The 19,541-nt window shown below is 32.3% G+C and overlaps 1 protein-coding gene across 1 annotated transcript in view; it reads right to left on the bottom strand.

Annotated features, from left to right (window-relative positions):
- Positions 1 to 19,541, bottom strand: part of LOC108912391 (anosmin-1) — a 44,385-nt gene that overhangs the window by 1,817 nt on the left and 23,027 nt on the right. The window contains exons 3-5 of the mRNA XM_018717594.1: positions 8,198 to 8,527; positions 7,943 to 8,142; positions 3,681 to 3,822 (exon numbers count right to left, since the gene is read on the bottom strand). Of these exons, the coding sequence (XP_018573110.1) occupies positions 3,681 to 3,822; positions 7,943 to 8,142; positions 8,198 to 8,527 (672 nt within the window). The remainder of the gene's footprint in view (positions 1 to 3,680; positions 3,823 to 7,942; positions 8,143 to 8,197; positions 8,528 to 19,541) is intronic.

The raw sequence follows: 19,541 nt of genomic DNA, 5'->3' as shown, positions 1-19,541 counted from the left end.
CTTCAATGCGTATGCTTAGTAACATTGATATAATTTTAATTTATTAATTACTATAAAAGACAATATTGTTCTATAAATTTAAATATATAAATTCTATAATTCTATTAGTTTGTCACTTGGGGTTTGAAACTTCTTAAATGTATCTAATATTGAGAAATTCTTCATGACAATGTGCACAATGGGGTTGTCTATTATTTGGCGTATGTGATGTCACTACTAAAAAGGTTTATTGCACATGCAGTGCAGTGCAGATGAGTGCATTAAACTTCGATTGGTGTTTCTCTAAAAAAAGATATCTCAATTATTATTTTGGATAGAAATAAATAAAAAATAACTCCAATACAAACTTTTCATTGAAAATGTAATTTTAAATACATTCAATGCAATTATGAAAACTCCAAAAAATTATTGGAGTTTTTAGTTTTCTGAAAAATAGCAACCATCTAAAAAAATTAAAATTGTTATACCAACATTTTTTTTACTTTTGATGTTTACATTGTATTTAAAATCATAATTTTATAAAAAAATGTCTGTATTTTTTGTGAAACGGATAGTTTTGGAATTATTTTCAATTGGTTCAACTACATCGTAGGTTTATTTTGAACAGTAAAATAAAATAATATGAAAAACATCTTCGATAGAATATAAAGAATAAATAGAATTATAAATCTGAGTTAACTGCACTTTTCCAATTTTAAAAATAATAATAATCAGTTCTTAATGACGATGCCTCCCAGTACCTCCGTCAGTGGTTGATACATTTTTATACGAGCTCAGCAAATTTTTACACATAATTAGTTTTAAGTCATTAGAAATAGTTTCATCAATCTGCGTCAAGTATCTTAAAAGATATTTAATTACTTAAATGTGATTCTGAACACATGTTTATAAGAACTTTTTTTATTCAATTGTATGGTAAAATCCACCATTAAAGTTTAACAGAATATTAACACCCTGTATTCACACAATGTATGTCAATATCGATTTTGCCAATTTAGTCACACTTATAGACCGGGAGATGTTAGACTGAAGTTCGACAACGTCTTTCTCGTTTATGCCTCTGAGAGTACTGAAAGTTAACCGAGAGACAAGTACAATAAATTTAATTTAAAAGATGGGCTGTGAGACACCTTTGTGAAAATTCAATTTTCCTTTTGAAAAAAATAATGTGTACAGCGACGTATTTCTCACTTATGCCATGTTCGTAAGTTGAGAGAACTATTTTATCACAAATTTTTTTTGGCATAAGTGTCGCAAGGGACCTAAAAATGGAAAACTTTGTAAGAAAATGTGAAAAACATTTTTATTTGTCTATCAATTTCTCATTAATGCCAATTAGAAATATGACATAATTATATTCGAAAAACTCATAAAAAACTTTGGCATAAGTCCTACTAAGGACAAGAAAATAGGGCTTTGGAAAAGCTGCGAAAAATTTTTATTTTCATTCTTTAACTTTCTCATTTATGCCGTTGAAAATTTATGATACTATAAATAATGTACTGTGCCAAGTAGGCATCACTCCTCTATGGGTTCAATATGAAGGCATAAGTCCCAAAGTTATAGGAAAATTCATGAAAATTTGTACGTCTTTCTCGCTTATGCCATTTTGCATGCACGTAGGAAACTATATTATAAAGTCATATAAATGTAGGCATAAGTCCACATTGGATTTTCATGTTGCAAATTAATTTGAATTTTAATACGAGTCAGGGCGACAAAGTAGAAAAATAATAGAAAATTGCCACAATTTTCTCATTTATGCCGTTTCGTACACGAGTAGAAAATATTATTAAATGCCACATTCAAGAGTGGCATGAATGCCACAAGGTACCGGCGTATGTAAAATTTTTTAAAAAGTCAAAAATTACAAATTGCGGTTATTTCCTCGCCTGCGCAATTTTCGATATACTTAAATTAATTTAAAAAATGTATCAAAAATAATGCAAGTGTCGGAGAAGATATCTATATAAAGAAGATATATTTCTAACTATAAAAGGGAATAAAAAAATTAAAATAAAAAAAATACATGAAAAGAGGAGGCTTTGTATTGGGTTTAGTTTGATTTTTCGACATGTTATTTTTTATTACGATAATTCTTAATAACTTATAATAAAGCTGGTAGTAAGGCCTATATTTTGATCCGTTAAAATATCTTTTCGTTCATCAAGAGCTGGAAATAAAACTGTTTGAAATTTGAAAATGTAATGTAATGTAATGTAATGTAATGTAAATAATGTAATGTAAATCATAAAACCGAAGAAACTTATATTTTTGATGTTTTAATTTTAAGTTAATAAAAATTTGTATTATTTTTAGTGTTATTGTTTGTGTTAATTATAATTATTATTAGTAATTCAAAGTCTTTGAGGAAGCATTCTGACAATTGAGTTGACGCGGTTTTTCAATTCAATTACTATTAAATAAATCTTTTAATATAAAAATAAAATGTATAAAAATACAAATTAAGTAATTAAGGTACAAAATACCAAAAACAAAAAAACAAAATTCAATATTCATGATATTAAATCAGTTATAAATCAGTTTCTCCTCTATGTATCTAGCTTAATTCTTTCTCATTCTTCTTCTACCTTAGTCGGCTCAATTCAAGTAGATCATCCTTGCACTGCAGCGGTTAATTCAAATTATATAATATTTTTAATTTTTAAAATTTAAATATATTGTTCATAAATACGTATAGTCTATTGTGATAAAATACTCTACTCATTTACGAATAGGCACAAACGAGAAGTTTGTGGCAATATTATATAATTTTTCTTTTTCTGATCATGACTTAAAGAATTATTAAAAATCAGTTCTAATATGTGGGGACTTATGCCGAAATAGTTTATTATTAACTTTCATTAAATACATGAATTACTTATATTTATAAAATTAAAAATACGCTAAATGCAAGTAAGTATAAGTATTTCGTAAATTGCGCAGGCGATGAAATAAACTTTATAAAAATTTTTACATACGACGGTACCTTGTGGCATTCATGCCACTGTTGAAAATGGCTTTTAATAATATTTTCTACTCGTGTACGAAACGGCATAAACGAGAAAATTGTGGCAATTTTCATGAATTTTCCTACAAGTTTTCAAAAAATTTTAACATATAGTCCTCACCAGGGACTTATGCCCTTTAAAAAAATGAATACTTTCACTTTTTTCTTTGCAATAAGCTTTATTATTCACGAGAAAAACGTTGACCAAAATGAAAAATTTTTCGCAGCTTTTCCAAAGCCCTATTTTCTTTAGTCCTTAGTAGGATTATGCCAATGTTTTTTATGAGCTTTTCGAATATAATAATGTCATATTTCTAATTGGCATTAATGAGGAATTGGTAGACAAATAAAGATGTTTTTCACATTTTCTTACAGTTTTTTGCGACACTTATGCCAAAAAAATTTTGTGATAAAATAGATACTTCTCTTCAACTTACGAACATGGCATAAGTGAGAAATACGTACACATTACTTTTTTCCAAAAGGAAAATTGAATTTTCACAAAGGTGTCCCGCAGCCCATCTTTTAAATTTAGTTTATTGTACTTGTCTCTCGGTTACCTTTCAGTACTCTCAGAGGCATAAACGAGAAAGACGTCGTCGAACTTCAGTCTAATATCTCCCGGTCTATTAACAAAGTATTCACAGAAGGAACTAACTATGTTTATTACCGTTAGTGTAATTTGTAGTGTTTAAGACAAGTCCAGATTTTTCTCCTTTCAGTCTATCCTTTCCGAATTGCACCAAAGCTTGAACTTGTAGAAAATACAACGAATTCGGCTGCAGGTTTTGTAGCAGGAAATGAGTTTGGTCCTAAAAGAAAATCTGTTACAAAAAGTATAATAAGGCAATCGTAGATTATTTTGTTTTTCTACTGAGATCTAAACAGAATAATCTTTGATAACACAGTTAATATTCCTATTTCCGAATTATACAGCCTAATATTATTTTCGCTCTCATCGGTCAAATTAGCGAAGGGCAGTAAAGAACGGCCGGAAAAATAATTTATTAGTAAGACAAAACAGACTGACGTTGAGTATGGTGGGCAAACGTAAAAGTTATAATTTATGGGGTAGGTGCGTGACTGAGACGACTTTTATGGTAGATTTAAACGTGCTCTTATGAGAAGCATTACATTTGAAGTGCATTAATACAATAATCGTAAAATAAAGGCGTAAGTTTATACACGATTATAGTACTCGCTCTACTCATTCATAAATACGGTAAACGTTTAATAGTTTGCTAGCGATACATTTCTACGACTGTCTAAAAAAAAGTAATATTTCAGAAGCAGCCATTTTTATTAGTACCTAATACTTACAAGTTTGATGCTGCTCTGGATTTTAATGGAATAACGAAACTTCTGTGCCTAACATGTAACCCAAGAAGTCTATTTTGATAACGCGTTTTAATATCTATCAATACGAAAAGATTTTGTTTTACTTGAAAGCTTTTTGTCTGTCTCTGGTGACAACAATGCACTAAATGACTCATTCTTCATGTACCCGTAAAGAAAATAATAGGGCGAAACACAATATTCACACCCACTTCTCACCTCTTCATTGTCGGAGAACATATAAAAGAAAAATCGTGAAATACTGTTCATTCTGAATTCGCAACGGTTCGTCAGAAAGCTGTGAGTATCAAACTATAATAATGTCCTATATGTAGGTCTGAACCTACAAATAAACATATTTTTGTATAAACAATTGTTTTCTTGATTCAGGTACACATGTGCATAAACTTCTGGTAATCATTTTTCAATTTCAGATGATTCTCAACGTGATCACTTTAATCGTTTGCTCTGTTCTTTATGGCGAATCGATGGGCTGGAAAGAGAGGAATGTAGGGAACACCGTATTTTCGGAAAGTGAAAGCGAAATAGACAAAGCGACATGTTTAGATGCACCACAGGAGTTCTGTAAGAACAGCCAGGATATCTCCAACAGCCTGACTGGACACTTCCTGAAGAAAAAGGCATCCGCTTACAGTTTGTCAGTAAGCATCTTCTCTGTAAGTTATTAAGAGATAGTTTTAAATGATTTCATTTCTCAGGGAATGCCTGGAAACTCGAAACTGTTCCCAGTTTTCCAATCATTCCACCAGTGTCCATGTTCCTGTAAAATGGATTATCCGCTGCTGGACCTGGGTAGAAAATATTTTCCTAGGTAAGTTTTTCTTTTACTCTAAACTATATTTGTTTTTTAAATCGTCTGTTTTTGCAGATTCCTTCAGACAGGTGTCTGCAAGACGGATTCCTGCGGAAGGCATCAAAGATGCGTGGAAAAAAAATACAAAGTTGTCGTGATAAAGCAAAAGGACCAAGACGTACCCGAGACCAGGGGTTTACCTTCGAGTCTTCAGGACTCCTGGGTGTCTGAATCCGTCAGCGTCTCTATAGCCTGCGAGTGTGTTCCTATCATGTAATTAGGGAAATAAATGACTGCAATTGTACACCACAGATATATACAATAAAAAGAACTGCATATTTATATACTATTTATGTTGGCAATATTATTATTTTCTTTATACTGTAAACCTTAAATGTGTACATATATTTAACTACGGGAATGATTTTTTATCGTGTTTAGTTAAATATTTATACAGGGTGTTCCAATTTATAGATATACAAACCATTAATAAAATAAGTAAAAAAAATTGGATCAAATATTTGACTTGGAAATTTCTATACTTTATTATTATTGGGTGGAGTGTCTAAATGAATTTTGAGAAAAAGAAACGATTTATGCAAGGTTATGTAACATGTACAGGGCGATTCACAAATGGTGAGCAAAAGGTGAATTTTAAGCAGAGTCTTTCCTATAAAGTTTTTATCTAGGACGCTTCGTTAAAAATATACAGGGTGTTAAACTTCAAAAAATATTTTAAATTTTTTTAATTTAAGAAATAGTAAATGAAATAATTTGAAATTGGGTACTTGTATTTATGTAAACATTGTCCAAAATCTTTTCCTAAAATTTACATGCTCCAGTGGCGGAGATAAGTGGCATATTTTTCTAAATGAAATAGTAAGCCACTGCTTTACAGTAACAACCATGATATTTTCGGATTCGTCTTTCAATTTTCTACAAATTACTACCCTCTTATGTTTTTCGAGTAAAACTTAAAAAACTAACTGAAAACACTTTTACTTAAATGACATGACAAGAACTAATCATTTGGTTATTTATTCAAATAAAGAAATTAATAACATTAGTCATCATTTTAATGGTTTTATTTGAGTAAATGCTCAAAAATACCTCCATTTTCGCGAACAAGTCACGACATCTTTTTATTAACGAAAATGTAATTTGTTCGAATTTATTGTGAATCTGACGAAAAGCATTATTTATTTTTTTCTTCTAACTGCTCAGAATGTCAAGCCCTCAAATTCTGGACAAAGTTTACATAAATACATGTGCCCTATTTCAAATTATTTCACTTACCTACTAGTTATTAAATTATTTAAAAAAAATTAAAAATATTTTCTGAAGTTTAACACCCTGTATCTTTTTAACGAAGCGTCCTAGATAAAAACTTTATAGGAAAGACTCCCCTTAAAATTCACCAAAGAATACGAGGTTTCATTTTTGGTCACCATTTGTGAATCACCCTGTATAGATGTTAAANTTCCAGGAAGAGTTTTCAAATCATGAAGTCGCAGATTATAACATTTTTGCTCAGCATGTTCGTTTGATAATAATAATAATAATAATAAATGTCTTTATTTTTAAAAATTGTACAAAACAACATGCAATTATTTCGGATTCCCCTTAAGATTCACCAAAGAATACGAGGTTTCATTTTTGGTCACCATTTGTGAATCACCCTGTATAGTACCTAAATATTTATACTTACATTAAATTTACCATTACTGGCACAGTTTATAACTATGATTATTGGATTTTAAATCGTCAGAAGACATTTGTCATGAGAAATTATGTAATTCGCACCAAAGGGTCTATTTGGAAAAAACTACACGGGTAGACATATTTTTGTCGATTTGTTTTTTCAGTTTTTAAGTTTTATTAATATTCTTCCATTCTATATTCCAAATAAACGTAAGTAAACTAGTAACACGGGAAAAGCCAAGACCATCTAGCACTTTGGTGTGCATTTGTACATAAATATCAAGAAAATGTTAATTGAACATATAACAAATTAAAACGCAGTGCAAATTTTAATGAACATATTTTCTAAGTTGTTGCTAAGCTGCTAAGCATCTTTCACTGAAAGCTCAATACTCATGCAACATTCTACCCCTTTACATGTGTTGAAATTTCGATCTAAAAGAAGATGGCAAAGACCAAAATTTTAGGAAATTTTCTTGCGATTTCAAACAAATATATAACAAGAACATATTTGTCGTTTTTTGGATTTCTCTCTTTTTTCTTTGACTTGATAGTTTACACAATCTTTTGATTTATTTATTGATCCTGCGTGGGTATTTTCGCTGTTAAATTTACTAAAATAATCTTTGAATTCTTTATTTAGAAAAAATATCTTATTATTTTTGATATTTTATAATACCCTAATGTTGTTCTAAACTAAGGATATTATTAATTTTTTTTTTATAATGCCCCGTTATCCACCTCAGTGATAGTGTTATTCTTCGTTGAATATTTGTGCTCTTGGGTCACATAAATTATTAGATCTCTTTCTTTACCTTCATCCCTCAGAATACCCCATAGAAAGAACACATGGGGTCAAATTAGGACTGATCATAAAATTACCCTTCATGGGTGATTTATTGGAGAAAAATAATTTGGACATATTTAAATCTTTTTCACAACCAAAAATTATACACATTTTCGTGTCTATATCTATTGCATATCTGAACTAACAAATAAGGTGTACAGTTCTTAAAACAAAGAAGTACACAAACAAAAATTTGCCCTAATGAATTAGAACCATTAATTTCTTATTACCTTACCCTTGGGACAACCTGTTGGTGGACCAGAACCGAATCCAACGCCTTGGCGCCGTGCAGCCTCCTGCTCCAGAACACTTTGTATCTCTGCAAGGGCAAATCCGAAGGAGGTGGGGACCATCTCAGTTCAGTACTAATACTGCCGTTTATTATAACTAGGGGCCCAACTGTCATGTTTTGGGGAGCTTTCGGGGGCTTGGGAGCTAAAAATTAAAAGGAGCGTGATTTTTTTACACTTTATTGTTCCACTTTACTCACTGATTGACACACTGAAAGGCAACGAGTTCTCCGAGTACCCTTTGGTACCATTTTCATTAACTGCTGCCACTCTGAATTGGTACCACCTTCCAGGCTTCACGAAGTGTCTCAGAACCTGACTCTTCTTGACTGTCCTTGCACATGCCGTCCATTCTGACAATCTACTTTCGATGAAATGTCGTCCTGCGTAATGACGTTCTTCGATGAGGTAAAGTATCGTTCCTCCCCCTTCGTCGAGGTAGGATGTCTCGCCGGGAGTCCATTCTACGACGATGGTTCGTTTCCGACGTCCTTCGGTCACTTTTACGTCTTTGGGAATCTCTGAAAGACCTGTAAGGAGCTTTCGCTTTTGACTGAGACATTTATCTTTAACTAATAAATAATAATTAAAGTGATTGTAATTGCCAAACTGGTAATAAGTAAGAAGCCATAAATAAAATGTTAACAATTATTCACCATATTTGTACAGGATTCAGTCGGCAAACCTTTTTCACGTCAAAATAAATAGAAGAATATATGTATACATAAACATAGGGCGGGAAATGCTCCGTTTTCAAGATAGAGGGTATTATGGATTCCAAAAAAATATTGATAGTAAAACTTAGTGTAAATAAATAAATATAGTAACGTAGTTAGTAAAGGGTGTTTGATACAGCGCTCAATTTTCTTGGGTGATCGTCAGCTTGTTAACATAAACCTTGTACTTCAAAAATACCCAAAGAAAAAAGTCAGTCCAACGGCATTGAATCGTATGATTTGAATGGAATGGCGAGCACCATTAATTGTTATTGCCTGACCAGCAGCATTTTCGAAGATGAATGGTCCGATGATGCCTTTAGCCCAAAAACCGCACCAAACAGTGATACGTTGTGGATGCATTTGTTTCTTAACAATCATCCGTGGATTTTCTGAAGCCCAAATGTGGCAATTTTGTCGATTAACGGAAGCCATCAATATGAAAATAAGCCTCATTGCAGAAGAAAATTTTGTTTGAAAAATCTTCACCCACTTGATCTATAATCCATTCAATAAACTCTCTTGGCTATGCGTGGGTCAGTGGGCTTCAGTTCTTGAGTCGATTAAAATTTATAAGCTTGAAGATCCAAATCGTGAGAGTACGCTGTAGAAAGCTTCTCGAAATATCCAATTCTTCTCTCAGCAACACTCTCACAAATCGCTTGGATGTTTTGTGTTGGACGACTTGGACCACTAATTGATACAGTCTCCCTGAATTTTTCAATTCATCTCTTCACAGTTGATGAAGTTAAATCACTATTCCGACCATATTTTGTACGAAAATTGCGAATTGTAGCTGTACGTTCATTATTTTTAAAATATTACCCCACAATTTAAATGCATTGTTTTTGGTGTAAGGCTCCATTTTTAATAAATCTGATCTGTCAACTGTCACACTGTCTGTTTTTTCATTGGCAACACTTTACCACACAAATGGCGCAAAATTTAAATCTTGTGTTAATTTTGAGACACCCGATATATTTCCTTAATTTATAGCCACTAACAATTTTATGAGGTGAACTTAAATAAACTGGATTTGTCTTGAAATGATACCAAATACGAAAAAAAACGAGGAGATAATTTTTGAATAAAATATGTATTATACAAGCCGTTACAAATTCGTTTCTCACTACTCTATTCTTCTTCTATTCTTAACACCATGTATCTCGAAAACGAGGACCTATGTTTATATATGTACATTTTTTTTTACTTAATTTTACATGACGAAAGTGTCTTCAAAGTTTGTCGACTTAATCCTGAACCACCCCGTATAAAAGCAGTCATACGTTTTGTATGGTGGAAACGAGGTTCAAATCGGACACGCCTCGTATTATTGTTATTATTCAAATAGCCAGCAACTCGTGCAAAGTGAAATTCAATTTTCTGCATGCGCTACCCGTCGAAGGAATACGTAATAATTTATATAATTATTTAAACATACTCGCGCATGTTTCCCACGAGTATTTTAAAATGAAGTAGTTTTGTGGCGGCTTGTTTTTATTGTACCGTTTAAAGTGCCATTTAAGATCCTCCGAGTTAAAGATATTCATTAGTCCAACAAATTCCTGGGCGCTTACGGCCGCTTCCCAAAGTATTAAAATTATTTGACATACCTGAAAGTAATTTTCGTTTGTTGTTATTATCAAATTAACATTTTATTACTTTTCTTTTTGATATCATCAAAAGTGCATATCATAAACTAAGAAATCTGTTAACTAAGAAAGGCGGTATATAATGTTTTGTCAAAGAAGTGAGCTATACAAAGTGCTACTTAACTTTCGACTGCCGAAGTTCTACAGGGTGTTCTATTGGTGAAAATAACATAAAAGGTTTAAACGAACCAGGGGTTAATTCAGACAATTTTCAAATCATCATCCATTGACAATGATTTTCTTATAGGGAGTAAAAAGAGAATGATTGCATGAAACTCATTTTTTCATAGATACACTTCATAAAGAAAATATTAATTATCTGTCTCTTCTTATGTAAGTTTTGGTATTTATTGTTAATACTTAATTAATGTACATCTTTAACGTTCAGAAACATTTATCTGCTGTCCAAAAATTCACACAAGATGTGAATTTTCCGCCATTTGTGAGGTAAAGTGTTGCCAGCGAAGAACAAAGACAGCGTGACAGATTCAGGATTATTAAATGAAGCGCTACAGAAAAGAACAACGCGTTTTCATAGTTGAGCAATATTTTAAAAATAATTAAGGTTTTGCTGTTAAACTTCCCAGTTTTCGTAACAAAATATGGTCGGAATAGTGATATACTCGTAACTTCATTAACTGTGAAGAGATGAATTGAAAAGTTAAGTAAGACTGAATGAATTAGTGGTCCAAGTCGTCCAACACAAGACATCGAAGCAGTTCGTGATAGAGTTGCTGAGAGTCCAGAAACATCAATTCAGCACCGTGATCAAGAATTGGACATTTCGAGAAGCTCCCTACAGCGTCTTCTTCCGAAAGATTTGTATCTTCGTGCTTACAAAGTTCAATTGACTCAAGAACTGAACCCTACTGACCACGCTGAGCGAAGATAGTTCGTTGAATGGATTATGGAACAAGTGGATGCTGATTTTTCGAACAACATCATCTTCAGCGATGAGGCATGAGCATGAGACATTTTTCATCATAATGGTTTAATCGACAAAATTGTCGCATTTGGGATTCAAAAAATCCACGGATGATTGTTAAGAAACAAATGCATCCAGAACGTACCAATGTTTGGTGTGGCTTTTGCGCTAGAGGCTTCATCGAACCATTCTTCTTAGAAAATGCGATTGATGGAGCAATAACAATTAAGCTATCGCGACATGATGATAATCCAGCTTCAAGAAGGCATATGCCATACAACCCGAGAAACAATTCAATTATTGCATTTGTTATTGAATGGTTGTGTAATTTCCCGTTTTGGCCGCCCAGATCATGCGATTTAATGCTATTGGAGTATTTTCTTTGGATTTTTTTGAAGCCTAAGTTTTATGACAACAAGCCTACGACCACCCACGCCATGAAGAAACTGATTCACCAGTTTTTATGCAAATCGGCATGGGAAATTTCTGAAAAGAGCGTGTATGTGTCAGCAAAACCGTGGAAGCCATTTACTAGATATACCATTCCATACATAGTCCTATACTGTATACTTTGTGAATCAATAAAAATTTACAATTTTTAATTAAAAACCTCTAGCGTGAATTTTGGGACATCCTTTATTTGGTAAAATATTGTCTGCCGTTATTTATTTGTGGTATAGTATTCCTTTTTCTTCATCTATTGGATATTTTGCCAACCGTGAAAATTTTAATACTTTAACGAATTTTATGAAAAACATTGTTTGTATTTTAGAGCCCTGAGGATTAGGGTGGCCAAAAAAACGAATATTTTTTTTTCGTGTCTCTTGTGAAAATATGTTAGTTTATCGTGTTTTAAGAGCCCCCTCAAAAAATCAGCTCATAAAAAATTTTTTTAGAGGTCGCTCAAGATTTTTAAAAAATTTCTCGAGGCAAAATTTACTACCGCACTGTGAGTATCAAATATTTATAATTGTTAAATTTTTTTAAATTTCTTAAAATTTATTTCTATTCTTTTATTCATCAAATTCAATAAAAAAAATTATTAGTTCGTTGATATTTATTTTTAGAGGTCGCTCGAAAACGTAGGTACCTACACTACTTTGAAAGTAAAATAATTATGAGCCACCTTTAGAAATTAAAATATCTATTTGAAATTCTCAGAATCGAGATTTTTTTCAACTTAGAAAATGATAAAGTAACAAGAAAAAAAAACAAAAAAAAATTATTCAATTTTTGACGATTTTAGAAATTTTTAAAAATCTTGAGCGACGTCTAAAAATATATTTTTTTCTGAGCTGATTTTTGAGGGGGCTCTTAGAACATGATAAACTAACATATTTTCACAAGAGACACGAAAAAAAAATTCGTTTTTTTTGGACCACCCTACTAAAGAGTGTAAAATATGGCAATGATATACAATATAGTGTTCTTTTATTTATTGAACTTAATCCCACTAAAACCTTGATTTGGATAACTAATCAAGATAATTAAATCACTAAATATGTGTCGTGTAGAGTTGGTAACATTTCGAAAATCTATTTTCGTCATTAAAAATTAAGTCGATGAAAAAAAGGCAAATCTATTTACACAAAAATAACCCTTGACCTACTCTTTTAGCACAAGGATTTATTTCAAAAATTTTTTAAAATACCTAATAAATAAGGAAAAAAATTGATAACATACTTCTTTCAGTTTTCCAATATTACTTTAAGAATGACAAATCATTTTTTATTAATAGAATACCACAACCTTTTACTATCAATGCAGAATTAAAATTCCCAGATTTTAATGGGGACATTTTTTTCATCTGTCACATCTGAAATCTGTATATTTTCAACTGTTTCAAGTAGTATATTGAAGGTAAATGAATCAATGACAAAAATGATGCATTTGATTTTTTTATTAAGGAATTAAGGAATCACGACCTCTAGTTTTAGCCATAACATAAAAACATCTGGATCCTAATGGAAAAAAACATTGATTACATAAGAAAATTTTCCTCGTACATTTTCCTGGAATTTTTAACATTTTTTAACAATTAGATTTTAATTTATGTATTGCCTCAAATAATTAGGTGTCTTGTAGTGTTATTTCTCATTACCTAAGAAATCAGCGAATGGAAAGCTCTGCAGTTTGACAGTCGAATTACAGACACCCTGTATATTCCATTTCTGTGCCATACCGCATCATTCTCTCCACCAGCGACATGGAACAGCGTGTGAGGCAGATAATTGAACCCAGTCAATACTTCTTCAACTTCGTTCTTGTTCATCACTCAACAGTTACAATAAGCGAGTGCAGTCCAATTTCAAGAGATTCTTCTACATGTCGGCGAACCTTATAATCTTACGACTTAATGCAAGAGAGTGATATGGAAGTAGAAACGAAAAAAAAGGTAGTAATTGAGCTTACATTGTATACGACTACGAGAAATAACGATTTATGTCCATTAAATCAAAGGCGGCTTTGATTGTAATCAATTACTTGCTGACAAAGTGCTGTTTCTGTTTGGATAAATAATAAACGAGAGTACAAATCTTTGCCATATCTGTGCGTGTCTTAATTTTGTTTCCTGATCACTTGCTTCATTTTGTAATGTAAATTCGCACAAATTACCTCACCAGAACAAAAAGATAGAAATGTTGAATGGACCAGAAACGAGTAAATTTTGTGGAAGGTCGACTTCTATTTTTTGAGAAAATCTTTATTATAATTGTGCTTGTGATCGCTATTTTCAATATCATGATCATAAATATGATCACTAATTCCAAAATAGCATAGTTCTAATTAACATTTTAATGATACAACAGTTACGTTATAATGGAAGTTTAGAAATACCACTTGACAGCAGCACACTTATACCAAATATACAAATTGGATACCATCTGCTATTTGGTGATCAAAAATGTAAAAAATAAATTTGTTCACACTTTAGAGCAGTGTCAAACATTAAATAGTGCTCTATTTGACATTGTTTTTAATTTATTATTGTCAGTTAATGTTTCTAAACTTCCGTTATAATGTTACTTTTAATTAAAATTGTTTTTCTTCATTGTAAGGTTCTTCATATTAAATATATTTGTATTCTTATAATAAAAAGGTTCCGGTTCTAGGAAAAGTTACTTCAGAATTTCTAATTGCTTAATAGCAGTCCCTATTTCTGCGATATCAATGTACTTAAACAAATCAGCCCCATCGAATTGAAATGAAAAAATTAGGGATTGTTATTTAAAAAAATATATATTACAATGCCATCAAAAACGAATGAACGTGTTTAACAAAGTTGTTAAAAAAAGATTTTCTTAAAAACCAAATATTGAACAATTCATACGAAATATTGTTGTTCATATTATATTTTCGCGGAATTCGTTCGAAATTTTGTTGGACATATAAAAACGAAGTATTACAGAAAGGTTCCGGAGAACATTTACCAAATTTCATTATTTGTTCTCGCTTTTTATTATCCTGCGTCATAAATTACGTCAAATGAATTACGCAAGTTCCATTTTCACGTTTCAATTAATGTTTAAACTTTGTTTATTGTTGCGAGATGTAATGGAAACAGGAGCAAATAGTTTTTGGAGTAATTGTTTAAGTATTTTCATACCTGTATTCAAGAAATGATATGACATATAGCCATGAATCTATGAAATTCTTAAAAAAGTTGAACTCATTTCAAACTTTTTTCCGGAATTTGTTTTCTCCGTTTGATCATAAATACTGGGGTACGAATAACGGTAATTTATAATTTTTATTTTAATTAAATTTTATTTCTCAAATTACACAAAATACTTATAAACTTTTTAATATTAACCATGTCTTGGAAAGCCTTTCTCATAATTATTTCGTCTTCCAGTGATAACAATTTCCTCAAACTTGATTCTATTTAAAAAATTATGTGCATACTCTCATAGAGTATTTTATTGATTTAATAATAAAAAGAATATTTTGTAAACAGCATTTCTCTCAAATTCTGTTGACGTTAACTCATTTAACACTTAATTTTGGTAGTATATTTGTAGCGGTACGCTACAATTATATTTAGTACCTGCCCCAATAAATATATTTTGCTTTCTGGGAATTTACGAGCCATATAAATTATACTTTGAATTATCCCAAATAAATGTATTTAGCAAATGAGATTAGAATAAATAGGCTGCAAACATAAATTAGCTGTTGTTTAGTAGGGTACATAAGCACAAACCGAGTAAGTAATGACCCGGATAAGTGTTAATTAGAATAGGGTAATAAAAGTCGAGAAGTCTTGAAGCCTAGTTCCTGCTCGGTTGTGTCTCGTGTTACCAGCGAAATTAGTAGAATAAAGTTTTCCATGCTATTTAGAGTTTTTCTCCTCACTTGAAGACCAAACCACTATATATTTTTAATATTATTATGGTTACTAAAAGTTATATAAAATAAATTATGACTTAAAGTTTTGCATATCTTTTCAGAAACGTCTTTTATGTTCAGAATTTTATAATATCTTTTATTTCCCAATATCGAATTGTTATTACTTGGCTATTGTTTCAACGAACTTAACAGCAATGTCTATAAATTATCTCGTAGTTATGACATAACAATGTCAAAGCAAATATAAGAAAGACAATTTCCCATTCCGGGAGCTTATATTACTTTATAAAATTCATTATTTACTTTAAAACATTATTTGTTATGTTGCACTTTCGATATTCCTGACTTTTCTAACAAGTTTTGTACTTTCCAGACAACTATCGCAATCTGTAGTATCATCGAGTTAATATAATAATCAATCGTTTAATCTAATCCTTTTTAATTGATACTTTCAACGAATCAAGAGCACAGTTGGTGACATTTAAACTTCCCAGAGCGAGAACTAGGGCCGTTAGACCGCAAACAAACAAATCAGGTTAGACTAAACTTTCAAGAATTCTGACAACGTTTAAAAAGCAGGGGCAGAAGACGCATACATTTGCATATAAACGACACGAGGCACATAATTTAAAATAATTACGGTAGTGAAAAAAGCCGATGATTAAGGACATTATCATATTTGTACCGCGGTTAATGCAGCTGAACTAGGTAGTTTACGAGCTATGTCTCATTACATTGAGATGTTAATAATTTTTCGTGGTTCGCGGTGGTCCTATTGACATTCAACTCAGAGCCGCACTGAAAAACTAGGCCATTATTTTGATATCTAAACCAGTTTTATTAGCTTGTTGAAAATCGGCCGCTCAGGACCATTGGCGTCCCGGACAAAAGTCGTCTTTGTTTCGTTATTCCACCAAAATGCCGCCCGACAAAGCAACTAGTATTAATTTAGTGTTTTGCCACACAATAAACACAATTACCATGTTTACTTTATACAATTAATTTGAATATCTAACCTAACAATATAATCCGCTTGTTATTGGCGTGTACTTAGCAGGTATTAATCTGATTTAGGCCCGACCTGTCTGGACTTGGATTTATTCATGTCGAGAGTAAACATGTTTTAATCTCCTGCGAAACCCAATATGTCAATAGGTTGTCATCGAAAGTGTCCAATTAGCACACCGAATTATTAAACGCGGATGACTACAAGAAATTCCCTTTTCAACTGTCAATGATGCGGTCTTAATAATTAAATTATACGATTTAATTAAAAATACAACCAGATAAATGGTGATCCTAACTAGTTTGCTGCTCGTCTGCTATTTATACACACCGAAATTGGATATACTGCTTTCCGTAGCAGAGTTCCCAGAACTGAAATAATGTTATTAAGCCAGGTAAGATATTTAAATCCAAGCACATAATACGGTGTTAACTTAATTACCAGCGAAGGTGTTAATCTTTCCACGTTTAGGCGCTCCTAATAAGGTGGATCGGTTATTTTTTTCACCTTCATTATAAAGCCATTTGCTAGTGATTAGTTACAGATGGAAGAATAACGGAAAATCATAAAAGTTAATTTAGCATCTGGGCTGGGTTAAACAGAAACTAATCCTACTGAATCACGGGCTCGTCTGAGGTGGTTTCAGCGACGAGTTGATTGTCCTGAAAGATCGATCTGTAACTAACTTTTATGTAAAACCGTGTTGCATCATACGTATTATGTGTCCCAAAGTTCACAAAAGATTTTAATTGTGCCGTAAAGTGTTGCCAATAAAAAAAGACAACGTGACAGCTGACAGTTTTGGGGTTATTAAAAATGTAGAGCTACACGAAAGAACAACGCGTTCAACACAAAACATCCAAGCGGTTCGTGTGAGTGTTGCTGAGGGTCCAGGAACATTCGCAACGTGGTTAAGAATTGAACATTTTGAGAAGCTGTCTACAATCTTTCTCACTAAAGATTTGCAATCTTCGTGCTTACAAAGTTCAGTTGACTCAGCAACTAAAGCCTACTGATCATGCAGAACGAAAAGAGTTCATCAAATGGATTATGGAAGAAAAACAAGTGGGTGCTGTTTTTTGCCTGGAGGCACCATCAACCAATCTTCTTCGAAACTGCGGCTGGTTTAACTCCGTTGGACTTTCTTCTTTGGGGTTTTTTAAGTCTAAGGTTTATGCCAACAAGCTCACGACCACCCACGTTTTGAAGGAGAAAAATGCGCGCTGTATCAATGAAATTCAGCCGCATTTATGTAAAACGGTCATGGAAAAGGACAATGTTAAAAATCGGTAAATTTCAGCCTCTGGACCTTTTTTTTTTTGTTATCTCAAATGATTCCAATAGGCCTGTATTTGATAGAAATACACTTCTAAGGCTGTCATTCTGCGGGGAAAATCGTCCACATGGCAATATCCGCGTAAGATCAGGTAAAACTTGTTCAGCCTCTACGTAGATTCTTTGAAATCGATCCAAGTTCAACCAACTCCGGAAATTTTTGTAACCATGTTAAATGACTCCATTAGGCATGTATTTGATGCAAATATGCGTATGAAGACGGCATTTTCCTGAAGAAAATGTTCCAGTTATCAATACATGTGTAATATCGTATGAAACTTGTTTACCTCGGAACGTATACTTCGCATAATTGATTGCTTTGTGTCCCCTCTTTATGGTAACTGGTTCCAGTATGTTTGAATTGGTGGGGATAAACATTGAAACCCGGCAGTTTGTGGGGAAAATATTGAAAGAATATGGTTTTGTACAAAGTTTTTATGATTATACTCGTATAAATATGAAGTCTGTAATCGACAATGTTTTTGTGAGAATCAGTGTACCTATTGTAAGAGCAGAGTTGTTTTTCCCTTTTTTTGTGATCATTCTATGCAGCTGATTGAATTTAACTGTAACAGCTCGATTACTGATAAAACTCATTTTTATGAACGACGTGATTTTACGAACGATTTCAATATTCAGATTTTTAAATTTCATGCTGCTAATGTGGGATGGAATGCTCTGATAGATAACGTGCTTGATAGCAATGATAAATTTGATAAGTTTTTTTCCCGTTTCTTGGAGATAGTTGATTTGTCTTTCCCCATGAAATCGTTTCGTATTGGGAAGGGTAATGGACCCAAAACTAAACCTTGGATAACCCCGCCGATTCGGAAACAGTGTTGTTTGTTGAAAGACTTGTATAAAAGGTACTTATTTCGCCGTACAGACAGAAATATGGATCTGTACAAACAATTAAGTAAATCTCACAAAAAAACTATTAGAGAGGTAAAAAGAAGTTACTATAGGGAATCAATTGCGTTAGCGCAGAATAAATCAAAGGCCGCTTGGAATGTGATAAAGGATCATGTAAATGTAAATAACCGCTCTAGTGTTCCTATCTTTTTTGTAGATGATGTAAATAATTCTGTGCCTTTTGCGCAATCTGCGGAAGCTTTTAATTTTCATTTTTTACTGACTCTGTTCGAGAAAGCTGTAAGTCGGATGTAAATCCTAACAATTATCTTTTTTCCTCAGACAGGGGCTGAATCTTTGACTCTGTTACCACTTTCTCACGAGGAAATGGTCGAGGTGATAAATAGTGTTTCTATCAAGGATTCAGGGGGTTTTGATGATATTCCTTGTTCTATCCTTAAGCATGTGGTTCATGACATAAAGGAACCTCTTACTAAACTTGTAAATAGCTCTTTTGAACAGGGTTCATTTCCACCTATTTTAAAACAGAGTTTGATCGTCCCTATTTATAAAAAGGAGGGAAGTGATAGGATTTCGAATTATAGAGGTATCTCTTTGGTGTCGGTGTTTGCAAAGATATATGAGAAGGCTTTTGCAGAAAATCTAAAGTTTTTCTTGAGTGAGCACAAGTTGATTAGTAATTTCCAG

The sequence above is a fragment of the Anoplophora glabripennis genome, unplaced genomic scaffold, assembly GCF_000390285.2.
Source record: "Anoplophora glabripennis isolate ALB-LARVAE unplaced genomic scaffold, Agla_2.0 scaffold645, whole genome shotgun sequence".
In the NCBI taxonomy this organism is placed as follows: domain Eukaryota; kingdom Metazoa; phylum Arthropoda; class Insecta; order Coleoptera; family Cerambycidae; genus Anoplophora; species Anoplophora glabripennis.
This window is presented reverse-complemented; position numbering and strand designations above follow the sequence as displayed.